General features: G+C 36.7%; 1 protein-coding gene across 4 annotated transcripts; it reads left to right on the top strand.

Annotated features, from left to right (window-relative positions):
- The first annotated feature begins 2,928 nt into the window (after nucleotides 1–2,928).
- On the top strand, nucleotides 2,929–16,555 carry LOC137715112 (rho GTPase-activating protein 7). Of its 4 annotated transcripts, none has more exons than XM_068454337.1 (22): nucleotides 2,930–3,390; nucleotides 4,174–4,222; nucleotides 5,223–5,299; nucleotides 6,112–6,182; nucleotides 6,259–6,337; nucleotides 6,453–6,597; nucleotides 6,687–6,806; nucleotides 7,979–8,056; nucleotides 8,232–8,287; nucleotides 8,374–8,443; nucleotides 8,792–8,879; nucleotides 9,823–10,066; nucleotides 11,699–11,920; nucleotides 12,540–12,887; nucleotides 13,449–13,498; nucleotides 13,682–13,742; nucleotides 13,829–13,912; nucleotides 14,711–14,824; nucleotides 14,917–15,086; nucleotides 15,286–15,355; nucleotides 15,657–15,863; nucleotides 16,036–16,555. In XM_068454337.1, the coding sequence occupies exons 1-22, from the start codon at nucleotides 3,334–3,336 to the stop codon at nucleotides 16,219–16,221; spliced, it is 2,646 nt and encodes an 881-aa protein (XP_068310438.1). In that variant the 5' UTR covers nucleotides 2,930–3,333; the 3' UTR covers nucleotides 16,222–16,555. The 4 variants fall into 4 exon arrangements, with proteins under 4 accessions (XP_068310441.1, XP_068310438.1, XP_068310439.1 ...); XM_068454338.1 differs by having other exon boundaries at nucleotides 4,183–4,222; XM_068454339.1 differs by having other exon boundaries at nucleotides 2,931–3,390; nucleotides 4,186–4,222.
- Nucleotides 16,556–20,256: the final 3,701 nt, after the last annotated feature.

The raw sequence follows: 20,256 nt of genomic DNA on the forward strand, positions 1-20,256 counted from the left end.
CGGAATAGTTCGATCCCAAATGTAAAGACCATCGATAGAGTGGCCGTATTTAGTGCCAGAAAATTTGCCTCCTTAAAACACATATTTCCAATAAACATACTCGATACGAGACGTTAAAAGCTTTATATCCTCAATGGTAGTCTTCAATCTCCACGGAACTGTACTTTCATGTGTTATAATTTAAGTTGAATAGTAAAGTTACTTGATCATGTTCTAAATACACCTAAAAATTACTCCTTTTTTGGGGGCTTAAAAGTACTCCTTAAGCGGTGGCGATGCTCTTGCCATCCCTTAATTGTGGTGCTCGTATTATATACATTGTTCCTAAATGCCATGCATTAACTGTATCGTTTTCGGAGGCAAAATTTGTTGGACTATTGTTTGGTTGGTTGGCATAGAATACATGTTCCTAGAATTTGTGTTTGCCTGACAAGGTCTCATGACACCTTGGCACCAGGGTCGGTCTTGAGAATTTGGGGGTTTTAGGTTAGCCTTCGAAGTGGGGTTCTAAAGTTGTCTAACCCTCGATCCTTTGCACATTCATGTATAAAAAAATCACTACATACATTAAAAAATCTATTTCTTCATCAAATATCATTGAAGTTAGTATCAAAAGAAGAAAGATATACAAACATTAGTTAAATATTATTATTTTTGTGTTTTTAGATGCAAATGTACTAATTAAGTTTACAAAAAATTTAACAATGAAAAGCTAAAAAGTGCTGACAAACACGTGATAATATATGGTTTGAATTAAAAGAAATACTAACACTTGTTTGATAATCATATCATTTTTTTTTCTTTGTTCTCTACTTCAAACAGAGAGTATATTTCCAAGCCACAATAATAAAAAATCTCTAAGCATCAAATAGACTATGGAAACTCATGTCTCAGCATATTGCTACATATGTGCATGAAGCATGCATCTACGTGATTGTTTACAACAAGAATCTCATTTTTTAGGATTATCTGTAGCCTTTCTGTATCGAAATTTGTCAAGTGCGCCGTCTTAATTTTACCTGCGAACCAGTAGATCAAGTAATGCGATTATGGTCGACGTTTTAATTCAAGTTACAACAGTAATACTGTAACCTTATTTCAAATTAATCTGTAAGGTGTTTTAGTGCGTCAAGCCCCAAGGTAACCAGTATTTGCATAATCCCACCTATCTCAAGTAGAAAAGGAAATTTACCCTCACAAGTCATTCACTTAATAAGTTAATGCAGTCGCCACTGATCTCCAAGGAGAAAAAAATTTCAAACTTAATATATAGAAATGAGTTTGTTAAATCATTAAAATGCCAAAAATCAAGAAAATGACAACCAATGCGCGGGCTGGGGGTCTACTATTCCCGTTTTGTTGTCTTGTTTATGTCTCCTTTGTATTTGGTTGAAGGAGACATCAACGAGACACCAAAATCGGGACAGCAAACCCCCCAATGCACATATACATGCAGCATGGCACGCGCACAATGAACTATTTTGATAATTCAATGCTATACATAATAGGAGGAGGATTCGCTCATCTCCAAATCTCTATTCCCTTCCCTCCCCTCCTATTTAAATGGTTACGATTAAGTCATATCAAATTTTGTATTGATTTTTTTTTTATAGAGAGAGAAAGATAAAAAAAACTGTGAGAGGACGGGATGGAAATGAATGAAAATAGGAGGGAAAAAAATCCTACTCCCATGTATATTAATATCTCTGTCATATCAAAAGCGGTGAGTCCAACATCAGCATATTTAGGAGTAGGATGGGAGATAATCCTCCTCTGCATATTTAAGCATTAGCATCAACTGCATTGTCCCTATGATCAATTTGACCCTAATCATGAGAGGTTTTTTAGTGTGACTGTCACACGAGATGGTACACCACCTGTTGCTATATAAATGGTAGGATATGTATGTTAAAAAGTTAATAATTTGAAAAATAAAATTTCTCATCACTTACATAAAAATACGTGATATACTCCGTCACAATTAAAAATTTCTCCCCGGCCATTGCTCGTCTGCCACATCCCATTAACAACCCGACATACGTCTAACGAATTCTTACCATTCTTAACCACAGGTAGAATTGTTAAATGACAATAACTTTTAAGACTGAATAGCACTTGCCGTGGTAAAAAGGGCGAAGTTGCTGTTACTTTAAAAAGAAACTTTAATACACATGGAATATTGAAAAAAAAGAAAAGCAAAACACATGGTATGATTTGTATTTGTATGTCCAAAGTACAACTGTTGGTGGGGAGAGTGTAGAGTCCAACTGTCCAAGTCTCTTTCAGGGCCCGTGACGAAGGGAAAGTAACGCGACTCTTTCGACTGATTATTATTAGGATATGAGAGAGAGAGCAGGATTCTCTCAATTTTTTTCTTCTTCTCCCTCTTATTTAAGCGGTTATTGATACTTTTAAGGAGAGAAAAACAAAAAGAAAATTGCGAGAGAAGAGAAGAGGGCTTACTCTTAAAAAAAAAAAAAAGGGTTATCTCTCTAGAGTCTAGATCCTCTCCGCTTCCAACTGCCAATTTGGTTTTGTTTTGTTTCCCCTCCTTTTTCCTTCCCTCCCATTGGTCAGATTTCTCCTCCATTGAGACTTATCGTCGACTGCACACGACCACACCCTCTCCCTCCTCCTCCTCCTCCTTCACCTTCAGTTTTAAGCAAGTAGGTGAAAAGCAAAGCCCCCCCTCTCATTACTAATTAGTACCCCCATTAAAATACTACCACACCCACTGCTCCCCTCTACCTAATCCATTTACTATCATTTTCAATTTTATAAATAAACTGCATTAACGAGTTAAATTATTTATATTAAACAAAATGAAAGATTAAATTTGCGTTATGCATAGAAATTATTATTTTTCGCCGGTAAAACGCCATCTTTATTGATTATTATTTAATTATTAACAACCAAAAAAACAGAAGCAAAGCAATTCCTGCTCCTAGGACTTGGTAAGTATAACAAAAATAGAGATCCATAAGTCATCTTTTTGGTTGCTTTCACTGTCATCCTCCTCCTTGTTTATCTTAGCCAGGCACTCAGGCAGCGCAGCAACTCCGGTCGTTGCCCCTCCTTATGAACTCCAACCATCTTTCTCGCTCTCCCCCTAAATCTTAAACCCTAGAAAAAGCCTCTCTCTCTCTGTGCAAAGTTGCCAATACTCTAGAGAGAGAGAGAAAGGGCTTTTGGTTTCAGATCGCGGATATCTCAGCTCAGCTCAGCTCGCTGGCCGATCTACGCCGTCTCGGCCGAGTTCGCTCAATGGGCGGCTCGGACGATTGAAATGCTGGCTGCTGCTGCTCTCCGCGATTTCGATGTTAATCGGACAAAATGTCCGCTTCTTTAGCTGCTTTTGAGCGCCCCCTACGGCCTGCTGCTTCTAACACGGTACTCTTTCTTCCTTATTCTGGAAAATTACTAGAACTCGATTGGTTTTTCTTCATTTGTTTTATTTTATTTTTTGAATATTTGCTTGAATTCCTTTAGCTGGCTTTTGTGGGAAGCCACCAAAGCTGATGTTGGTGAAATGCGGTTTTTCATTTTTTTTTTATTTTTAATATTTTGGATTTCCTTACATCATGGTGGAATGTCCGTTGCAGATGTTGTGAAAATTCGTTGTATTAGATTGATTTTGTATCCATTTTCTGTTCTGATTGCTGGAGGAAGGTGTAGAATGGAAAACAGAAGGAAAAATAGACTCAAAGCAATGGGAACACTTGTTGGTGTGGCAATGCACTTGTCGAAATTATTGAACTAGTGCTTAGGCCGAGTTTAATCTGCTGTTTTATTTTCAAGTAATGTGATACAGATTTGGAATGTTTTGTTTTATGATATGGAACACAAACTTCATTAAGACAAGACGGATGCAAAACAAGATAGGCAAGTCTAGGATGAAACTGCAATGCGTTTCCTTTTACCCGAACGAACCCAAACATGCCCAAGTTTGAGGGAATTGACGGAAACTTTGCTATTTTAAAGAGAAGTCAATGTTTTTATCAATCCTTGATTTTTCAAATGAGTTCTTAATTCTCAGAATTGCAGTCTGTTGGTTATCAATGTAACCTGATCGTGTTTCAAGTGTTCATTTTCATCCCTTGTGCTTAATTTGCAAATTAGTTTTACTTTGTGCTCCGTCGGTGGGTAATATTTTCATTCCTTCTAACACATCAGATGATCCAGCAGGTCTTCAAGAGTGGCCCACTTTTCATTTCTTCTAAAGGTTGGTAAACATCTCATGTTCCTTACCCCGCTCCCCTTAAACAACTTTGGCTGCATTTCCAGCATGTTTATGTATTTGTTATAGGACTCATTTGACTTTGACGTGATTACATTAGTCTTCGAAAAAACACTGTAAATATGAAATTAGATAATTTGCCTTTATAATGGTATCCGTATTTGGAAAAAGTTCTTTATAATCAGCATATCAATTCGTTGTATACATTAATTGCTTTGACCATTGACCTAATGTTTATCTGTTAGGTCTATGGAGTGTAGTACTAGGAACTAAGTTCTTTGGAAGTCTCATAAGATTGAATCATCCTCTTTTTAGACTTAATAGAAGATTAATGAGGGAGATAACAATAATACAACAGAAATGAAAGGAGAGAAATGGAGCTAAATCTACCACTCGGAAAATAACACTCCTAAAAGAAACACCCAAGGCACATATTTAGTAAACAAAACATTTTATATTCACGGATATTGATATCACATTCATTTATCTGATTTATGGATTGATAAGTTGCTTTGACCTTATCCGATATCCGTGCAGCATCTTATGTAATTCAAATAAACCGCATGATAGGCATTAGAATATGTTTCTAAAATCTGTTTGTCGACTTTACTGTTTCAAGAGAAATAACTTCTTTTGCTTGGTCTAATTAGTAATTATGAACCACTTTTAATATATTATAAGTATTTAAAATATAGGACGAGGAGTTCTTCCAATGAGTGTTTATTTAATTTTTATAATGAAAACCTTCCAAACCAGTTTATGTTGCATCCTATATGTTAGAGGTCTTGGGGACAATTGAAGATTTTGCTTCTTTCCTCTCATCGATTGATATGTTAAGAGTAACTCGGTTTTTGTGTTTGATTTTGTCAATGGGTCTTTGAACTTTTAAACTTTTTTTTTTTCTTTTACGCATTTCATAGTTTGTTGAATCACCTCTTCTTCTCTCATTATTTATATATTCAGTTTTTATTTATTGACTTTGCAGGAATAGGCTGGAAGTCCTGGAAGAAGCGGTGGTTTATCCTCACACGGACTTCTTTGGTTTTCTTTAAAAATGATCCTGTTAGTATTAATCAGTCTTCTATTTACCTCTTTTTTGGTTATACCAATATGTTCAGGCTTCCTTTTGCTTTCCTTTTCCTTTTCCATAATTTTCCGCATTAGTCTGCACGATTCAATGTAGTTAATGGAAAAATTGGTTGGTCACTGAATTGATGTGTGAGTTGTATTGGTTCTATAAATGGTGGACTTGGTACATTTAGTTTTGATGGTTTATTTGTTGGAATAAAAGGTTCACACCTTAGTATGTTTGAAAGATATTACTATTCTACTATGTGAAGAGATATTGAAACTTCTTCTATTGCCTCATGAAATGGGATGAATCCCTATTCAGACCTTCATAATGTGATCTCGGTGATATGTGAAATTGTTGTTGTGGAGTTGCATATGTTCTCTTCCTTTAGTGTTCTTGTGTTCTCCCCACTAAAATGCATGGTATCCCATTTCCACCATTCCTTATTAAAATGTTACATTCTCGTCGAATAACTGATTGGAGTACAATTTCAATTTAGTCTGTATTTCAAGTGTTTGCTGGTTGGTTATGTGCTGGATTTTCCATAATAACCTGCTAAACTGAGGTAGGACCTTATTGATTTTTGTGCGTGTGCGTGTGTGTGTGTGTCTCTCTCTCTCTCTCTCTCTCTCTCTCTCTCTCTCTCACTCACTCACTCACTCACTCACTCACTCACTCACTCACTCACTCGTAGTCTCGTACGCACAGACTTGCTCGACAGTTAACTGCAAAGTGAATGTTGTTTTTGTTTTTTTAATTTTTTTTTTTTTAGGAATGAATGTTGTTTTACTTCTTTGTACAGAGTGCACTTCCACAAAGAGGCGGTGAAGTCAATTTGACTTTGGGGGGCATTGACTTGAACAATTCTGGGAGGTATGCATGGCAACAATGACTGTTTGTTTTATTATTATCTGCAATCTGACTAATACATGCAACTGGTTTCATGCAGTGTTGTTGTTAGAGAAGATAAAAAGCTTCTGACAGTTTTATTTCCTGATGGACGTGATGGGCGGGCCTTCACTCTTAAGGTGACATTTTTGTGATATTTTTTTTTGAGAATTATTTGAATATATAATATACTTGCATGGTTTCTGCTGATATGTAGCATGTAAGTAATAATTATATGAGTTTTCAAAATCACAGGCTGAGACGTTGGAAGACTTGTATGAGTGGAAGACAGCCCTTGAACATGCCCTTGCACAAGCTCCAAGTGCTGCCCTTGTAATGGGACACAATGGGATTTTCCGTAATGACACGAATGATACACTTGAAGGGTCCTTCCATCAATGTTTGTACTTTTTCATCATTACACATTCAATGTCTCATGATTTCATCTATCTTGAGCTGGCATATTTATATATAATTTTGGGCTTTCAGGGAGAGATAAAAGGCCTGTTAAATCTTTGGTTGTTGGAAGACCTATTCTTCTTGCGCTAGAAGATATTGATGGAGGTCCTTCCTTCCTGGAGAAAGCTCTTCGGTTCCTGGAAAAGTTTGGTAAGTTGTGATCCATTTAATATTAACAAGATCTCAAACTGAAGGGAAAATTCCTTATTATGTGTATGTAATATCACTATATACAACATAGTAATTTCTGAAGGTGTTAATGTTACCCTAGAACCCTTACTTATTCCAGACAAACTTATGGAATAACCTTTGTTTACCCATCATGTTTGTCTCGTGCATCTATCTGTATCCAATGTCAGATTTACCAAAAAGTCAACTAAATACAAATTTTGAGATCGGATCACAGGTTTTATGTTTGAACCGTGATCCGGTTTGCACGATCCAAAACGCGGTGGGTTTGCAATCTTTGCTGAAATGGGTGATCCATTCTCCTTCTTCAGTTTTAATTTTTCATCTCCTTTAGGCAAAAGATTATTTAGCATTTTGGAGTTGTAGGAATTCTGAAAACTTGAAGAAGACAAAGAGGAACAGTATCGGGGAATCCTCTCCTCTCCTCTTTTTTTTTTTTTTTTTTTTGTTCTTTATTACTTTTACCAATGCCAAGAAATAATATGAAAAAAGCTTAGAGAAAATAATGTATTAAATCTTAACTACCGAAAGTGGCTTCAGCTTGGTAAAGTAATGTATAATGTTTATAATTACTATAATATTCGTTTACATGCGTGAAAATTATGCAAGCTATTTACCATAAGGAAAAGAATCCAGATAAAACTTTAAAATGAACCCATAATACTGTACCAAGTATACCCCCTAGCGTACTCCATTCCCATAAACTACCGTACCTTGTACCCTTTCCCGTTTTACTTACTGAATTGACCCACGCCCCATGCAACATTGAGGTGGACATATATGTTGGTGTTTTTATCATGTGCGGATTTTGGGAATTGATGCATTTGACACCCTTCATCTGTGTCAGCTCATTACACTCATATCGGAGTATGCAAAGCATAGAATTGTGTCTTATTTCACATATTGGCTATGCAGAAGTCAAGATACTCCCTTGCATACCAGTGTGGAGACATCATCAGTACAAACTGTTAATCCTAATTGCGTACGAAACTATCTGGAAGCACCAGTCTGGGAATTGACTCATTAAGTCATTATACTGGGAGAGATACCCGAAGAAAAATAACGTTAAAAAATATATATTTTTGAGGGTTATACTAAACAGTTTTATAATTTGTAATTTATTTGCCCCATAGGTACTAAAGTTGAAGGAATATTGAGACAGTCTGCGGATGTTGAGGAGGTAGAACGTAGAGTACAAGAATATGAGCAAGGTATCCATTTTATTCAAGTTGAAAGTATCTGCAACGTCTGGTGGATTCTGAAAACATAAGAGATTCTATTGAGTCTCAGTTGGATTTTTTCACTTAATTTTAGCTCATGCCCTCAATTTTCTTGGAAGCATGCATTGATTTCCAGCTTAGTCCTAACTGTTTTTGATGTTTGAAGGCAAGACTGAATTTAATCCGGATGAGGATGCTCATGTTGTTGGCGATTGTGTCAAGGTACTTTCCAAAATTTGTTGATGTCATTCGTATTCGGTATGAATTATGCTTTACTTCAATATTTAGTCAAGCTGTTTGATCTGCAGCATGTTCTGAGAGAGCTGCCCTCTTCTCCAGTACCAGCATCTTGCTGCACTGCATTGCTAGAGGCTTATAGTAAGTTTAGCTGTATGTTGTGCCTTGTGAATTCGTAAATCAGTTAGTGGGTTCTTTGTTTATGTGGGGAATTAAGTAACAGGAATAATTTATGAGACTGTACAACCACATATGTGAAGTCATATTGCATAGAAAAGGTTGGCCGTTAGTCTCATGTGTAGTTATCCTTCTGGACATATTAAATGATACTTTTATGCATGATTCAGAGATTGTACCAAGTCTCCATATCAATGTTTCTGTCCTCTCATATTTTCCTCAAGTTTCTGAATCATTTGTACAAATGATCACATATATTTTAGTAATGGAATAAAGTTTTTTAACTGTTTGCTCTGTGTTCTCTTTGACTAGAAATTGATCGAAAGGAAGCTCGGGTTAGTGCAATGCGTTCTTCAATATTGGAGACATTTCCTGAGCCAAATCGCCGTTTATTACAGAGGTAAGCTGTTCTCTTACATGATGTGAGATGTCTTCCGTTGGTAAACCTTAAATGGTTTGTCAATGATGGCCTACTCATAATGTTTGATATGCCTAATTCTGTTCTCTTACATGAGGTAACCTGTTGCCTTACATGATGTGTGATGTCTTCTTCCTTATTCCTTCGGCCTTCTGAGTCCTAGTCATAATGTTTGAGATGCCTAATTTTGTAGTGCACTTGTACATAATGCATGAGTTTGAGTTTTATGGGAACTAGATTTTCATAAGTTGGCTAGGAAGGCATGCATGGTAGTTTGAAAGGTGATGTACCAAACAATATATAAGCAAGGATGAAGATGTCAGGATTGGTTGAAATATTGGTTTTGAGGATTCAAGGATATATTCATGAAATATGGTTAAATATTATGAATACAACGGATGCTTGTTTTAGAAGTTGGAGATTTTGTACGAAACTTTAGGAAATGTTAATCTAATTAATAGAATGTCAGTTAGATGTGTAAATTTCATAGTAGATTGTTGATAAATAATGTGACATGTCAAAAGCTCTCTCTCTGAGCATGAATTTGATCAAATAGTTCTTATTGTTTTACAATATAACAGTCACCTCTTTGTCTATACATTTATTCGATAAATGTATATATATGTGTGTAACAGTTACTGCTAAAAACTTACTAGGATTAGTTCTGCAATTATTGTAAGTACTACATGCATAGAACTCTGATGCATGAGATTACTTAGAAGCATGCAGGTACTAAATTTTTTGCAAGAACCTGTTTTGAATGTTAAGATGCTTTAGGAAACAAAGTTTTATCCACGCTGAGTATATCATATTGTAGGGACAACTACTACATATTGATCTTTCTCATGGATATGCATTCTGTTCAAAATTATGCTAAACAATCATATTGGTCTATAACTTGCTTTTCTCCTTTTTCTTTTTGCAGAATTTTGAAGATGATGCATGTCATATCTTCTCACTCTGATGAGAATCGGATGACTCCATCTGCAGTTGCTGCATGCATGGCACCCTTGCTCTTACGCCCTCTATTAGCTGGTGAATGTGAGCTGGATGATGACTTTGATCTTAATGGTGATAATTCTGCCCAGCTTATTGCTGCTGCAAATGCTGCAAATAATGCTCAAGCAATCATCACAACTCTTTTGGAGGAGTATGAAAACGTTTTTGATGTAAGACTGCTTAACGATAGTTGGTTTATTACATTCTGTGTTCTTGGTATTTCTTAAGGTGGATCCTGGATTTATAATTCTCATTCTTTTGAACTGCATAAATTCATTTACTACAGTCAACTATAATAATCGTTGAAACATGTGAGGATCTCTACTGTCCTTTTAACATCCCCTTTTGTCGTCAATTTGGGGGGGGGGGGGGGGGGGGGGGCGGGTACCATGGGCTTAGTGAAGATTGGTTGAACTAATTTTCCTCTTTTTTTTTTTTTTTTTTTTTTTTTTTGTTGAGAAGAAACGAAAGAATTTTATTAAAAAGAGAGAATTTACATAAGTGGAAAAGAGTTCCACCTAGAACTGGGAGTAAGTAGCAAGGACCTTTGATGTAATGCTAATTAAACAATGGTAAGGCTAAACCGTATCATTTTAACGGCTGCTAACAAATCCCTTAGTATAGATTGGTTGAACTAATGAAGCTACTGGTACCAGTCATAGGTGCATGGTCATAACAACCCAGACTTAGTTCCTCAGAGATATATCTTGAATGTGTTGATATGATGATTGTAGGAAGTTTGTGAGGTGTTAGGTTGGTACTCATGTTGGATGTTAGATTCATTTATATATCTGAGTGTATTGTAGGGAGCACTATAGAAACTTCAGCTCTTCAGTGGCGGTTTAGGCTGGGGTGGGGGTGGTGTAGAGTGACTAGGAGCACGAAAGATTTGATGTTAAGCCTCCTTTGGGATACCAGACTGGACATGCTAATATTTTGGATGGGACCTAATGAGATGGTTAATACATTGTGGCTTATCTTTGCTTGATCTAGGACAAGATCCAGTCTTTGTGAGTAATGGATTACCAGCTTATTGACATGTTAGTACTAGTACTATATCATAGGTAAGGTCTCTATATGTTGCGTCCATGACATGGTGATAGTGCCTGCTTGAGATGGCATCCAACTCCTAAGTGTCTTTGTGAATGATAGAAAAAATTGGATGCAGTTTTAGTTGTTGAAGAATTGGTTGAGGTGTATTGGCTGAAGAAGAAGGAAGGTGTTGTCGTAAATTTGCCTTCCTTCTTGTCTAAAGTTATGTGTCTTGTCAGAGATAAATGCTTATCCGACATTCTGTCAACTTTTCCAACACTGATAACTTCCTATGCAGGCGATGTGTTCTATCAAATGATAGGGCTATGGGGTTTCAACTGCAAATCTTGCATTTCACAGTAGATGATAGGAGATTTCATTTTTGGGATTAGTGGGTGCTATGCTAATTTATCTTTTGAGAGAGATGTCAATATCTACTTCTGTAGGAACCTTTTATATCACTCACTCTGTAATACACTCAAATAATTTACTTCATTTTACTTTAATTGTTTGAACATTTTGTTTTCCTGGATGCTATCTTTCTTTGAGCGGCATGGCTCATTGTCAATTAGATGACATCTCTAGTAATTTTAGTACAAAATAAATGATATATTGTTTAAACACAAATTGAGATAAAAAAAAGTTACTTTTGCTGACACTGATTCTTATGGTCTTCCATTACATGCTATTACAAAGGCTCTAAATCTTAAGTTCGTGTTAGATTTTTCAATTATGCAAAGTGGTCTTCACTTGTTAGGCTTTTGTTTCAGGATGAAAATCTTATAAGGTGTTCCATCTCCGCTGATTCTCGAATTGAGAATAGTGGAAGTGAAGATTCATCTGACGATGAAAATCTTGATCTGAAAGACAACGGTTACCATGATGCAGAAAATGAAGTTGATCCGGAAACAGATGATGACCCGGATCGAGTTCATAGTGGAAAGTTGAGTGAAAGCAGTGGTTATGCTGGCAGTGACCTCTATGATTATAAGGTTCTCTCCCTCTGTCTCTCCCTCACACCCGTGCTTGTGTTATGCTCTGATTTATGTATGGTTTTAAGATTTTTTTTAAGTGTTAATGGCGGGTTTAGAGTCTGTTTCTCTTGTGTGACGTTAATAGGTTATGCCTTCCTATGCTGCTGATTGCGTTGACTTTCACATAATTGACGCCAGAAATGGCTTTGGGGTCCTCTGTGAGTTATATGATGTAGTAAAATTATATTTCATTAGTTTGATACAAACACCGGGAAGATGTTTGTAACATTATGCTGGTGGTTCTAGGTGGAACTCTTTTCCACTTATGTAAATTCTCTCTTTTATATAAAATTCTTTCGTTTCTTCAAAAAAAAAAAAAAAAAACATTATGCTGGTCATCTGACCAGATACTGCTAAAAGATCTGTCACTTTTACCTCTTTGGTTTAATTTTTTTTTTTCATAACCTTGGTCTTTGATTAGCTCTGGGTCTTTAGGAGTCTAAGGGACGTACTGAGTCAATTAACTTATATGCAAGTTACTTATTATTCCTTTTTGATTTGATTTTCTTCTCTGTTGAAATATTCAACTGCTGGAGTTATAATATTTCTGATTGACATGCAAGTTGGTGTCATACAGGCATTTGGGGTTGATGATTCAGATGTTGGATCACCTAAAGGAAATCATGCGTCAGCTGAGAGTTCAAGTTCACATGTTCCTCAAACCATCAGAGATCCAAATGTTGAAGTCGTGGAAAGAGGAAGCAAACCAATTAAAGAAAATGAAAATTTAATTAGTGAGACAGAAACACCTAGTGCATCACCTGCTGGAGATTCTTACAGATCAATGGGAGAGATTCTGTCAGCAATGGATCCAGGGCATCCTTTACCAGTGTCTGGACTTGAATCAGGAACTGTGAAGAAAGTGGCCAAAGTTACAGGCTCCCATCATAACACAAAGCGATCGGCATTTTGGGGAAGAAACAATGTGAGTTGTCATTTGTTGTTATCTGTTTTGTTTGAAGTTGATTTTCGGGTTAACCCAAGCAGCAGGTGAATTAAAATCTCAATCAGTAAAGAAGCGGTTTTATTTAGCTGATATTCAATAATCGGTTTTATTTAGCTGACATTTAATAATCAAACTTGATAGGTCTTCCTTCTTTTAAAGTCAAATTAACTCTGCATGAGAGAGATGTGGATCCCCTAATGTTTTAGACAAAATTGAGAGATGGATTTTTTGTATTGGGTTTAATTCTTTGCATTGAGTACAAAATGATTTATTTGATACCTCTTACAAACTGTATGGTTTCATTATCATGGAGCTTGTGCATCATTTATTAGTTTGTTGACTTTTAATGTCCTCTTCTTTTCTTGTTTTCAATGTGAATTCGGAATCTAGATATTTTTTTGGGTTTTAATCAGTATGTGACATGATAGCCTTATATTTGTGCATACGCTTTGTTTTACAGGAGATAATAGCTTAGCCGGCTTTTACAGTTTTGTTTTAAAATCCAGTGGCATCTGACATTCTTCATTAATTGTTATACAGGCAAGAAAGACACCGTCAGTGGAATCAGTCGATTCTTCTGGAGAGGAAGAGTAAGTTACTCATCATATGCATATGTAATTTTGTACTTTGTTGTAGCAACATTCTTAATCCACATGCTACCCTTTGTTTAAAGCTTTACAACTTTTAAGTAGCTGTTAACAATAATCTGATATGCGCTGTAAGTTCTACAGTACTTTCAGTAAGTTAAATAATTTGGTTTGTTGTTTTTTTAGGCTTTCAATTCAGAGGCTTGAGATTGCGAAAAACGACTTGCAGCAGAGGATTGCGAAAGAGGTAGCTATACTTCTGCTTGACTTATTGTAATGTCAAATTATAGAAACTGGTACTTTTACTAACCGGATTAGACACTCATGTTATAGGCTAGAGGAAATGCAATTTTACAAGCTAGTTTGGAGAGAAGGAAGCAAGCTTTACATGAGCGGCGCTTGGCACTGGAACAAGATGTATGTTCATGAAAATACGCCAGACTAATTTTCTTGCTCCCTTAATGTTTGCATTAGAAGTTTATCATGCTACATTTTATATTTCTGCTTGTTTGGTAGGTAAGCTTAAAACAAAAATCTATCTGCATGAGTCAACAATTTGGAATGAACAAGTTTATAATATTAGGACCTGACTAGATAATAGAAGGAATGGAACAAAGGATGTGTTGTATATTTTTGCCTGCATTCGATGATGTTCTGGGGTTTAATCTTCAGTTTGACACCAGGAGGTTGGCTTCCGAATTTCTTTTACATGAGTGCAATTGAAACACAATAACCCTTTTTGGACTTTCTAAACTGATGCACTTCTGTAGTGGAAATAATACCTCACAATTACACCTCTGGTCTGCAGTTTCCAAATGCAATTAGACAGGGCAAAAGTTCTGGTTCTGTCAGTTGCATAGGCAACTGGCTAATGTTCGTGTACAGCACATTTTATTTTATTTTATTTACAAGAACACTTAATTATTAGTAATTTAATAAACTTGATCAAGTTACAGAATTAGACTTGATGTTAAAACCTTCTTACTGGTTTTTTTTTGGTGAAAAATCTGCTTACTGTTGATCAAAAGAAAATAAAACCTCCTTACTATATTATTAGTTCTAGATTGTCTATCTGGGAGCTAGATCTTAGGTGTGTGCATGTATAGTATTTAAGGAAATTGATTGGTAGTACTTTGCTTCTTAAAAGTAATTTCCCTCTTTGCTTTTTGGCTGTGTATTAGATCTTCGATTAACTATCCGTTAATGATGATATAGGTTTCAAGATTGCAAGAGCAGCTACAAGCTGAGCGAGATCTTAGAGCGGCATTAGAGGTTGGTTTGAGCATGTCTTCTGGACAGTTGGCCAGTTCATGTGGCGTGGATTCTAAGGTTTGTGTAGATTGTAAAGGATTTGTTTTATTTTAATTCTGTTTTATATCATTTATCCAAGCCAGATTCTTATAATAAATTCTGGTGTGAAGACACGGGCTGAGCTTGAGGAGATAGCCCTTGCTGAAGCAGATGTGGCCAGGTTGAAGCAGAAAGTTGCAGAACTTCACCATCAACTTAATCAACAGCGACAGCATCATTATGGTTCTCTCTCTGATGCTTGTGACCGTTACCAAAATGGCCAAAATAATAATTCCCAACAGTGAGTGTGCAGAACCCATCTCTTTCTCAAAAGAATAAAAAATGCTGTAGTAAACCCAAGACTTGTAAACATCGGAAAGTAGATTGCTATATGTTTTGAGGGTTTCATCAATGCAATTTACAGAACTTTAGTACTAATAGGAATTTGTTTGGATCAGGTCAAGAATTTCTTTTGATTTTAAATTGTTTGCTTTTTGCAGGAGGTTTCTACAGCAAGATTTTGATGCAACCCTTGCCTTCTGTAATCATGAAAGGAAACAAAGGAATGAGGTGAGGTGTTATATTTTTTTATCTTCGATACTTCATACTCCATTTTAGGAAGCATTCATACTTGGATATTTTTCATTGATATGTTAAATGTTGTTTTCTCGATGTTCCTCTTCCTTTTTTTCTTCTTTTTTTTATTTTTTTTATTTTTTTTATTTTTATCCTTGCACTACCTATGTCTCTCAGTTATATAGTCATCCAATTCCAACATAGCTGATGCTTTCACGTTTATGCCAGATTTCATCACATTTTTATTTCAACCTTGTACTTAACAATCCAGTACTCCTTGACTATTTTGCTACAGGAGAGTTTGCTGGGGGCAGATTGGAGGACTATCAAAGGCCAAATTTTAGCATCTGCCAGCAGTACATGGCAGCCTTCTAGGAAGCAATTCATGGATCCGGCTAGCAGAAGTGAATCAAAAAATACTGATGCATCGACAAGTTTGTCTGTTGATGAGCTTTCTGCTGTTGATTCTGCTTCCATGCCATCGACTTCAAGAGCCCCAGAGGCAAGTGTTTCTTTTTTGCTGCGACTGTCATTTGTAGCTTGTGGTTGAGCTTCTCTCTAAAAATTAAAATTTTGCTATTTTGTTTCTTCGAAATCTTATCTTGTATTAACTCTGGAATGGTTCCCACCTCATTCAAACAATTGTAACGTATTGATGTTGACTATGGTTCCAGGCGGTGGATTATCCAAGGCATCCATCAACAGCATCTTCTGCCTTGGTAGAACTAACAACTCGCCTTGATTTCTTCAAGGAAAGACGTTCCCAGCTGATGGAACAGCTTCATAATCTTGATTTAAATTATGGCACGACATCTTTGCAAGACTCAGTTTATAGACCATCATCTCCACCGTGGAATTGACTGGCGGAGGAGGTACCCATCAAATGAGTCGGAAGAATGCTGGACACTGTGTTGTATATTCTTTGACAATGTTTGCATATAAATAGTCATGTGGTACTCTTGTCTGATAATCTTGTTTCATACTTTGCTCTTTTTGTCTTTTCGTAGTGGGGATGTGAACGGAATTCAGGTGAGAAGTGTGTTCATTTTGTTCAGTGTATTGATGATTCCTTTTGTTGGGGTGACAAGGACCCTGTAAACTGTAAACAAATCTTCTGTTGTTGTGTCCATAGGTGAGGTGGGGTGATGCTATTGAATTATAATATTTTGCATTCAGCAAACTTTTTGATGTCACCCTACATTTTTCTTACCGCATACTTTAATTTTTGATCTTCTTCAATTCATTCAATCCGATGACTGAAAATTAAGAGAGGTGTAATAGCACCGCCCTTTTGTTTTTGTTATATTCAAGAGGGGGTGTGTGATGGCACCGCCCTTTTTTTATATTGAAGAGGGGGGAATCAAGTCTAGGGGAGTTGAGAGTAGAGGGGGTAAATGCTCACAATCATTTGAGCTAAAATCTCCCTTGTTAATTCTTGTGATGATTGTTCATTCCTTGTATTCATTTGGGGACTGTATTTAACACTTTGACTTTTAAACGGTAGTGATTTCATTATAATTGTACAACAAAGTTTACATCCTTTGCAAGAACAACCATAGAGGAATTGGAGAACGTTTTGTGTGTACCTACAACATGGGCCCGTGAATAAGCAGCCTGTGTTAAGATATTGTGTTTCAAGGATAAGCAGTTGAGGATTTGTTAAATTTCAACGTAAAGGTGTCAAAATTGTGTGTAAATACAAAAATAGACACGTTGATAGCGGTGGAAGTGTTGACGGCGATGGTGATGGTAATGACAATGGCAAGGGTATGATGGTGGTGTCAATAGTGGATTGTGGTGGTTGGTAATGTAGAGGTAGCAAACTAGTAATGGTGGTAGGGGTGGTGGCGACGACGACAATGATGATGGCAATGACAATGGTGGTGGTGTGATGGTGGTACTAATATTGGGGTGTAGTGGTTGGCATTGTAGAGGTAACAATGGTGGTAGGGGTAGTAGCGATGATGTCAACGGTGATGGTAGCGACAATGGTGAGGGTATGACGGTGGTGCCAATAGCCAGGTGTGGTAGTTGATAGTGAAGAGGTAGCAATGGTCGTAGGGGTGGTGGCGATTACAACAATGGTGATGGTAGCAACAATGGTGAAAGTATGATGGTGGTGCCAATAGTGGGGTATGGTGGTTGACAGTGAAGAGGTAGCAATGATGGTAGGGGTGGTGGTGATGACGACAATGGTGCACGTATGGTGGTGGTGCCAATATGGTTGTTGGCAGTGTAGAGGTAGCAATGGTGAAGAAGTGGCGGTGATAATGGCGGTGGTGATGGAGGTGACAAGGGTGAGGGTATGGTGATGGTGCCAATTGTGAAGTGTGGTGGTTGACGCTGTAGAGGTAGTGATGGTGATAGGGGTGATGTCAGCAGCATTGGTGGCAGCTGTGTAGAAGGTGATAGTTATGGTAGTGGTGGCGGTCACTTTGTTCTTCAATGGAGAAAATTTATGTAGAAATGCAAAATGACATTTCTAAATGCCTCTTTTGTAATTTTATTGTATTTTCCTCCCCAAAGCTGTAAAATGACCAAAAAACCCTGTTGGGCTAAGTGGAATCCTAAGTGGACATTTGAGCTCACTTCATATTTTATCTCCTTTTTTGCCATATTCTTGTTGTACTCATCCACACGAATGCGTGAGCGCGAATGAAATGAAGTGTGGAGCTAGAATGAAGATTTTATGAAGCACGAAACGATAAGGGTAATTTGGTAATCTTATCCACATAACTATTTTGGAAAATATCAGTTTCCTATATGGAAAAATATCCTATTGTCTTTTTGTGTGTGAAATATTTTCTTTGTGGGAAGGTATCTCACTGACACAATCCTTCCTTCACTCCCTCTTGGTTCTCTCTCCTCTATCACTTTTTTCTCTCTACAACCTAGAGAACCACCGCCATCTCAGGCAGATCGACACCAAAAGTACCACCATCTTACTCACCTCATCGCCACAAAACCACCCATGGGTTTTATTTGGTGAAAACCCGAACAGAAGCCTTGGTTGGAGGAGCCCCGATGCTCCCTTTACCTTCTCGATGAGTTCTTGTCAATTCAGGCAACTCTTGTCCACAAATGTGTTTCCAGTTCCTTCCTCGTGTTGTGTAGCACAATCTTCTTTCTTGTTGTGTTGTTTTGATGAGGTTTGTACACAAGTCGCGGAGGAGGACGCCTCTGTTGAACTTTGGTGAAGTTGCAAAGAAGTCTGATGAACTTCCAACTTGATTTCGTTTATTTTGGATGAGATTGTGACCACGAATCAACTCCCTAGCATCGCGTGACAAAGTTACGAGCAACCCACGCTTGCAGTGGCAAAGCCAAAAATTGTCAGGGGAGAGACAAACTTAAAAAAGTGCAAGATTCAAAAGAATGGCAACAACTAAATATTTTTATATAGTAGTCTTCCATAATTTATCAATACAAACAAATTACAATTGTTGTCAATGAAGTTTTATGTCATAAAAAAGTTGCATAATAGGCTCATTATCAATAAAAGCAAATACATATCTCTCAATGTAACCAATCAGAAAAAGCTCTCTTCACCGAAGCGATTGCAACCGATAACACCAAAACCAATGTAACTAACATATAGCTTGAACACCTCCCGGTCTTCACCAACTCACTGTGCATCTTCATATCATGAATGTAATTGTTTAGGGTTAAACGAACAAAATCTTGAGGATTCATGAGGTCCATACGAGATAAAGTTGGGCTAAATGAACAATTTTTGCTTTGTCAAAAGATGCAAAATTATTCACCGGACTCAAACATGTCATACAAAGAAGCAACTCGATGTTTACCTCATTGCAGCGATCATTCAATTTCTTTAGTTGCATATCAAGGACTTGATAATAGAGGTCCACACAATAGTAATGGAAGTTTGTGAGGTTCACACAATGAATTTTCCGGGTACAAAATGCAAATTCTCCATGTTAGGAACGATAATCTCATGCTCTTCACAAAACTTTTTTTATCATCAAACAAGTCCGCGAAGTCATCATCTCTCAAGAATTGTAGTATTTGCTTGCATACTTCCACTAACGCTATCGCATTCACAATATCTTGATCTTTTATTTATAATGATTGTGATAACTCATTTGTAATTCCAATATAAGTCTCATAAAAAAGGTGAAACAAAATCAAAAGTTTGTATGTCTTGGAATAACTTACTTCACTGAAATTCTCTTGGTTGCCATCATCTTTAATCCATTTAAGCACCTCCACCATGGCTTCAAACATAACAATAATACTAACAATAGTACCATAATGTGAGTTCCACAGTGTATCACAAGAACACATGAGACTACTTTCTTGATTTAACCCTCTACTAGTTTCAAGATCACTAATATCAAGAGCTTTCTTAATTTGTTCATGTTTCTCTTTAAATACAACATGACGTTTACATGATGATCCATAGTATTTACCAAACTGCTAGCATTGTTGAAGAAAATGGCAACACCTTCACTTCCCTTTGCAACAACTACAAGAGCTAGTTGAAGTTGGTGTGTAAAACAATATCATAAACTGCTCGAGGATACTTGTTAAAAATCTTTGTTTTAAGGCCATTTAGCTCACCTCTTATATTACTAGCTCCATCATAGCCTTGTCCCTGTAACTTGGACATATTCAAATTTGTAATAGCAAATAATTTCTCAATGACCTCTTCAAGTGAGCTACTAGTTCTAGAGGTGACATGTTGCACACCCAAAAACTTTTTAATTGCTTCTCCTTTTTTGTTCACATAACGCAATATCACCATCATTTCCTTTTTAGTTGAAACATCATGTGATCCATCAACCAAAAGAGAAAAAATGTACCTTCCTTATCTTTACTGATTGAATCAATAGTTTCAACGCCACAAGCATGGGCAAGTTCTTTTTGAATATCAG

This window comes from Pyrus communis, chromosome 14 (assembly GCF_963583255.1).
Source record: "Pyrus communis chromosome 14, drPyrComm1.1, whole genome shotgun sequence".
Taxonomy (NCBI): domain Eukaryota; kingdom Viridiplantae; phylum Streptophyta; class Magnoliopsida; order Rosales; family Rosaceae; genus Pyrus; species Pyrus communis.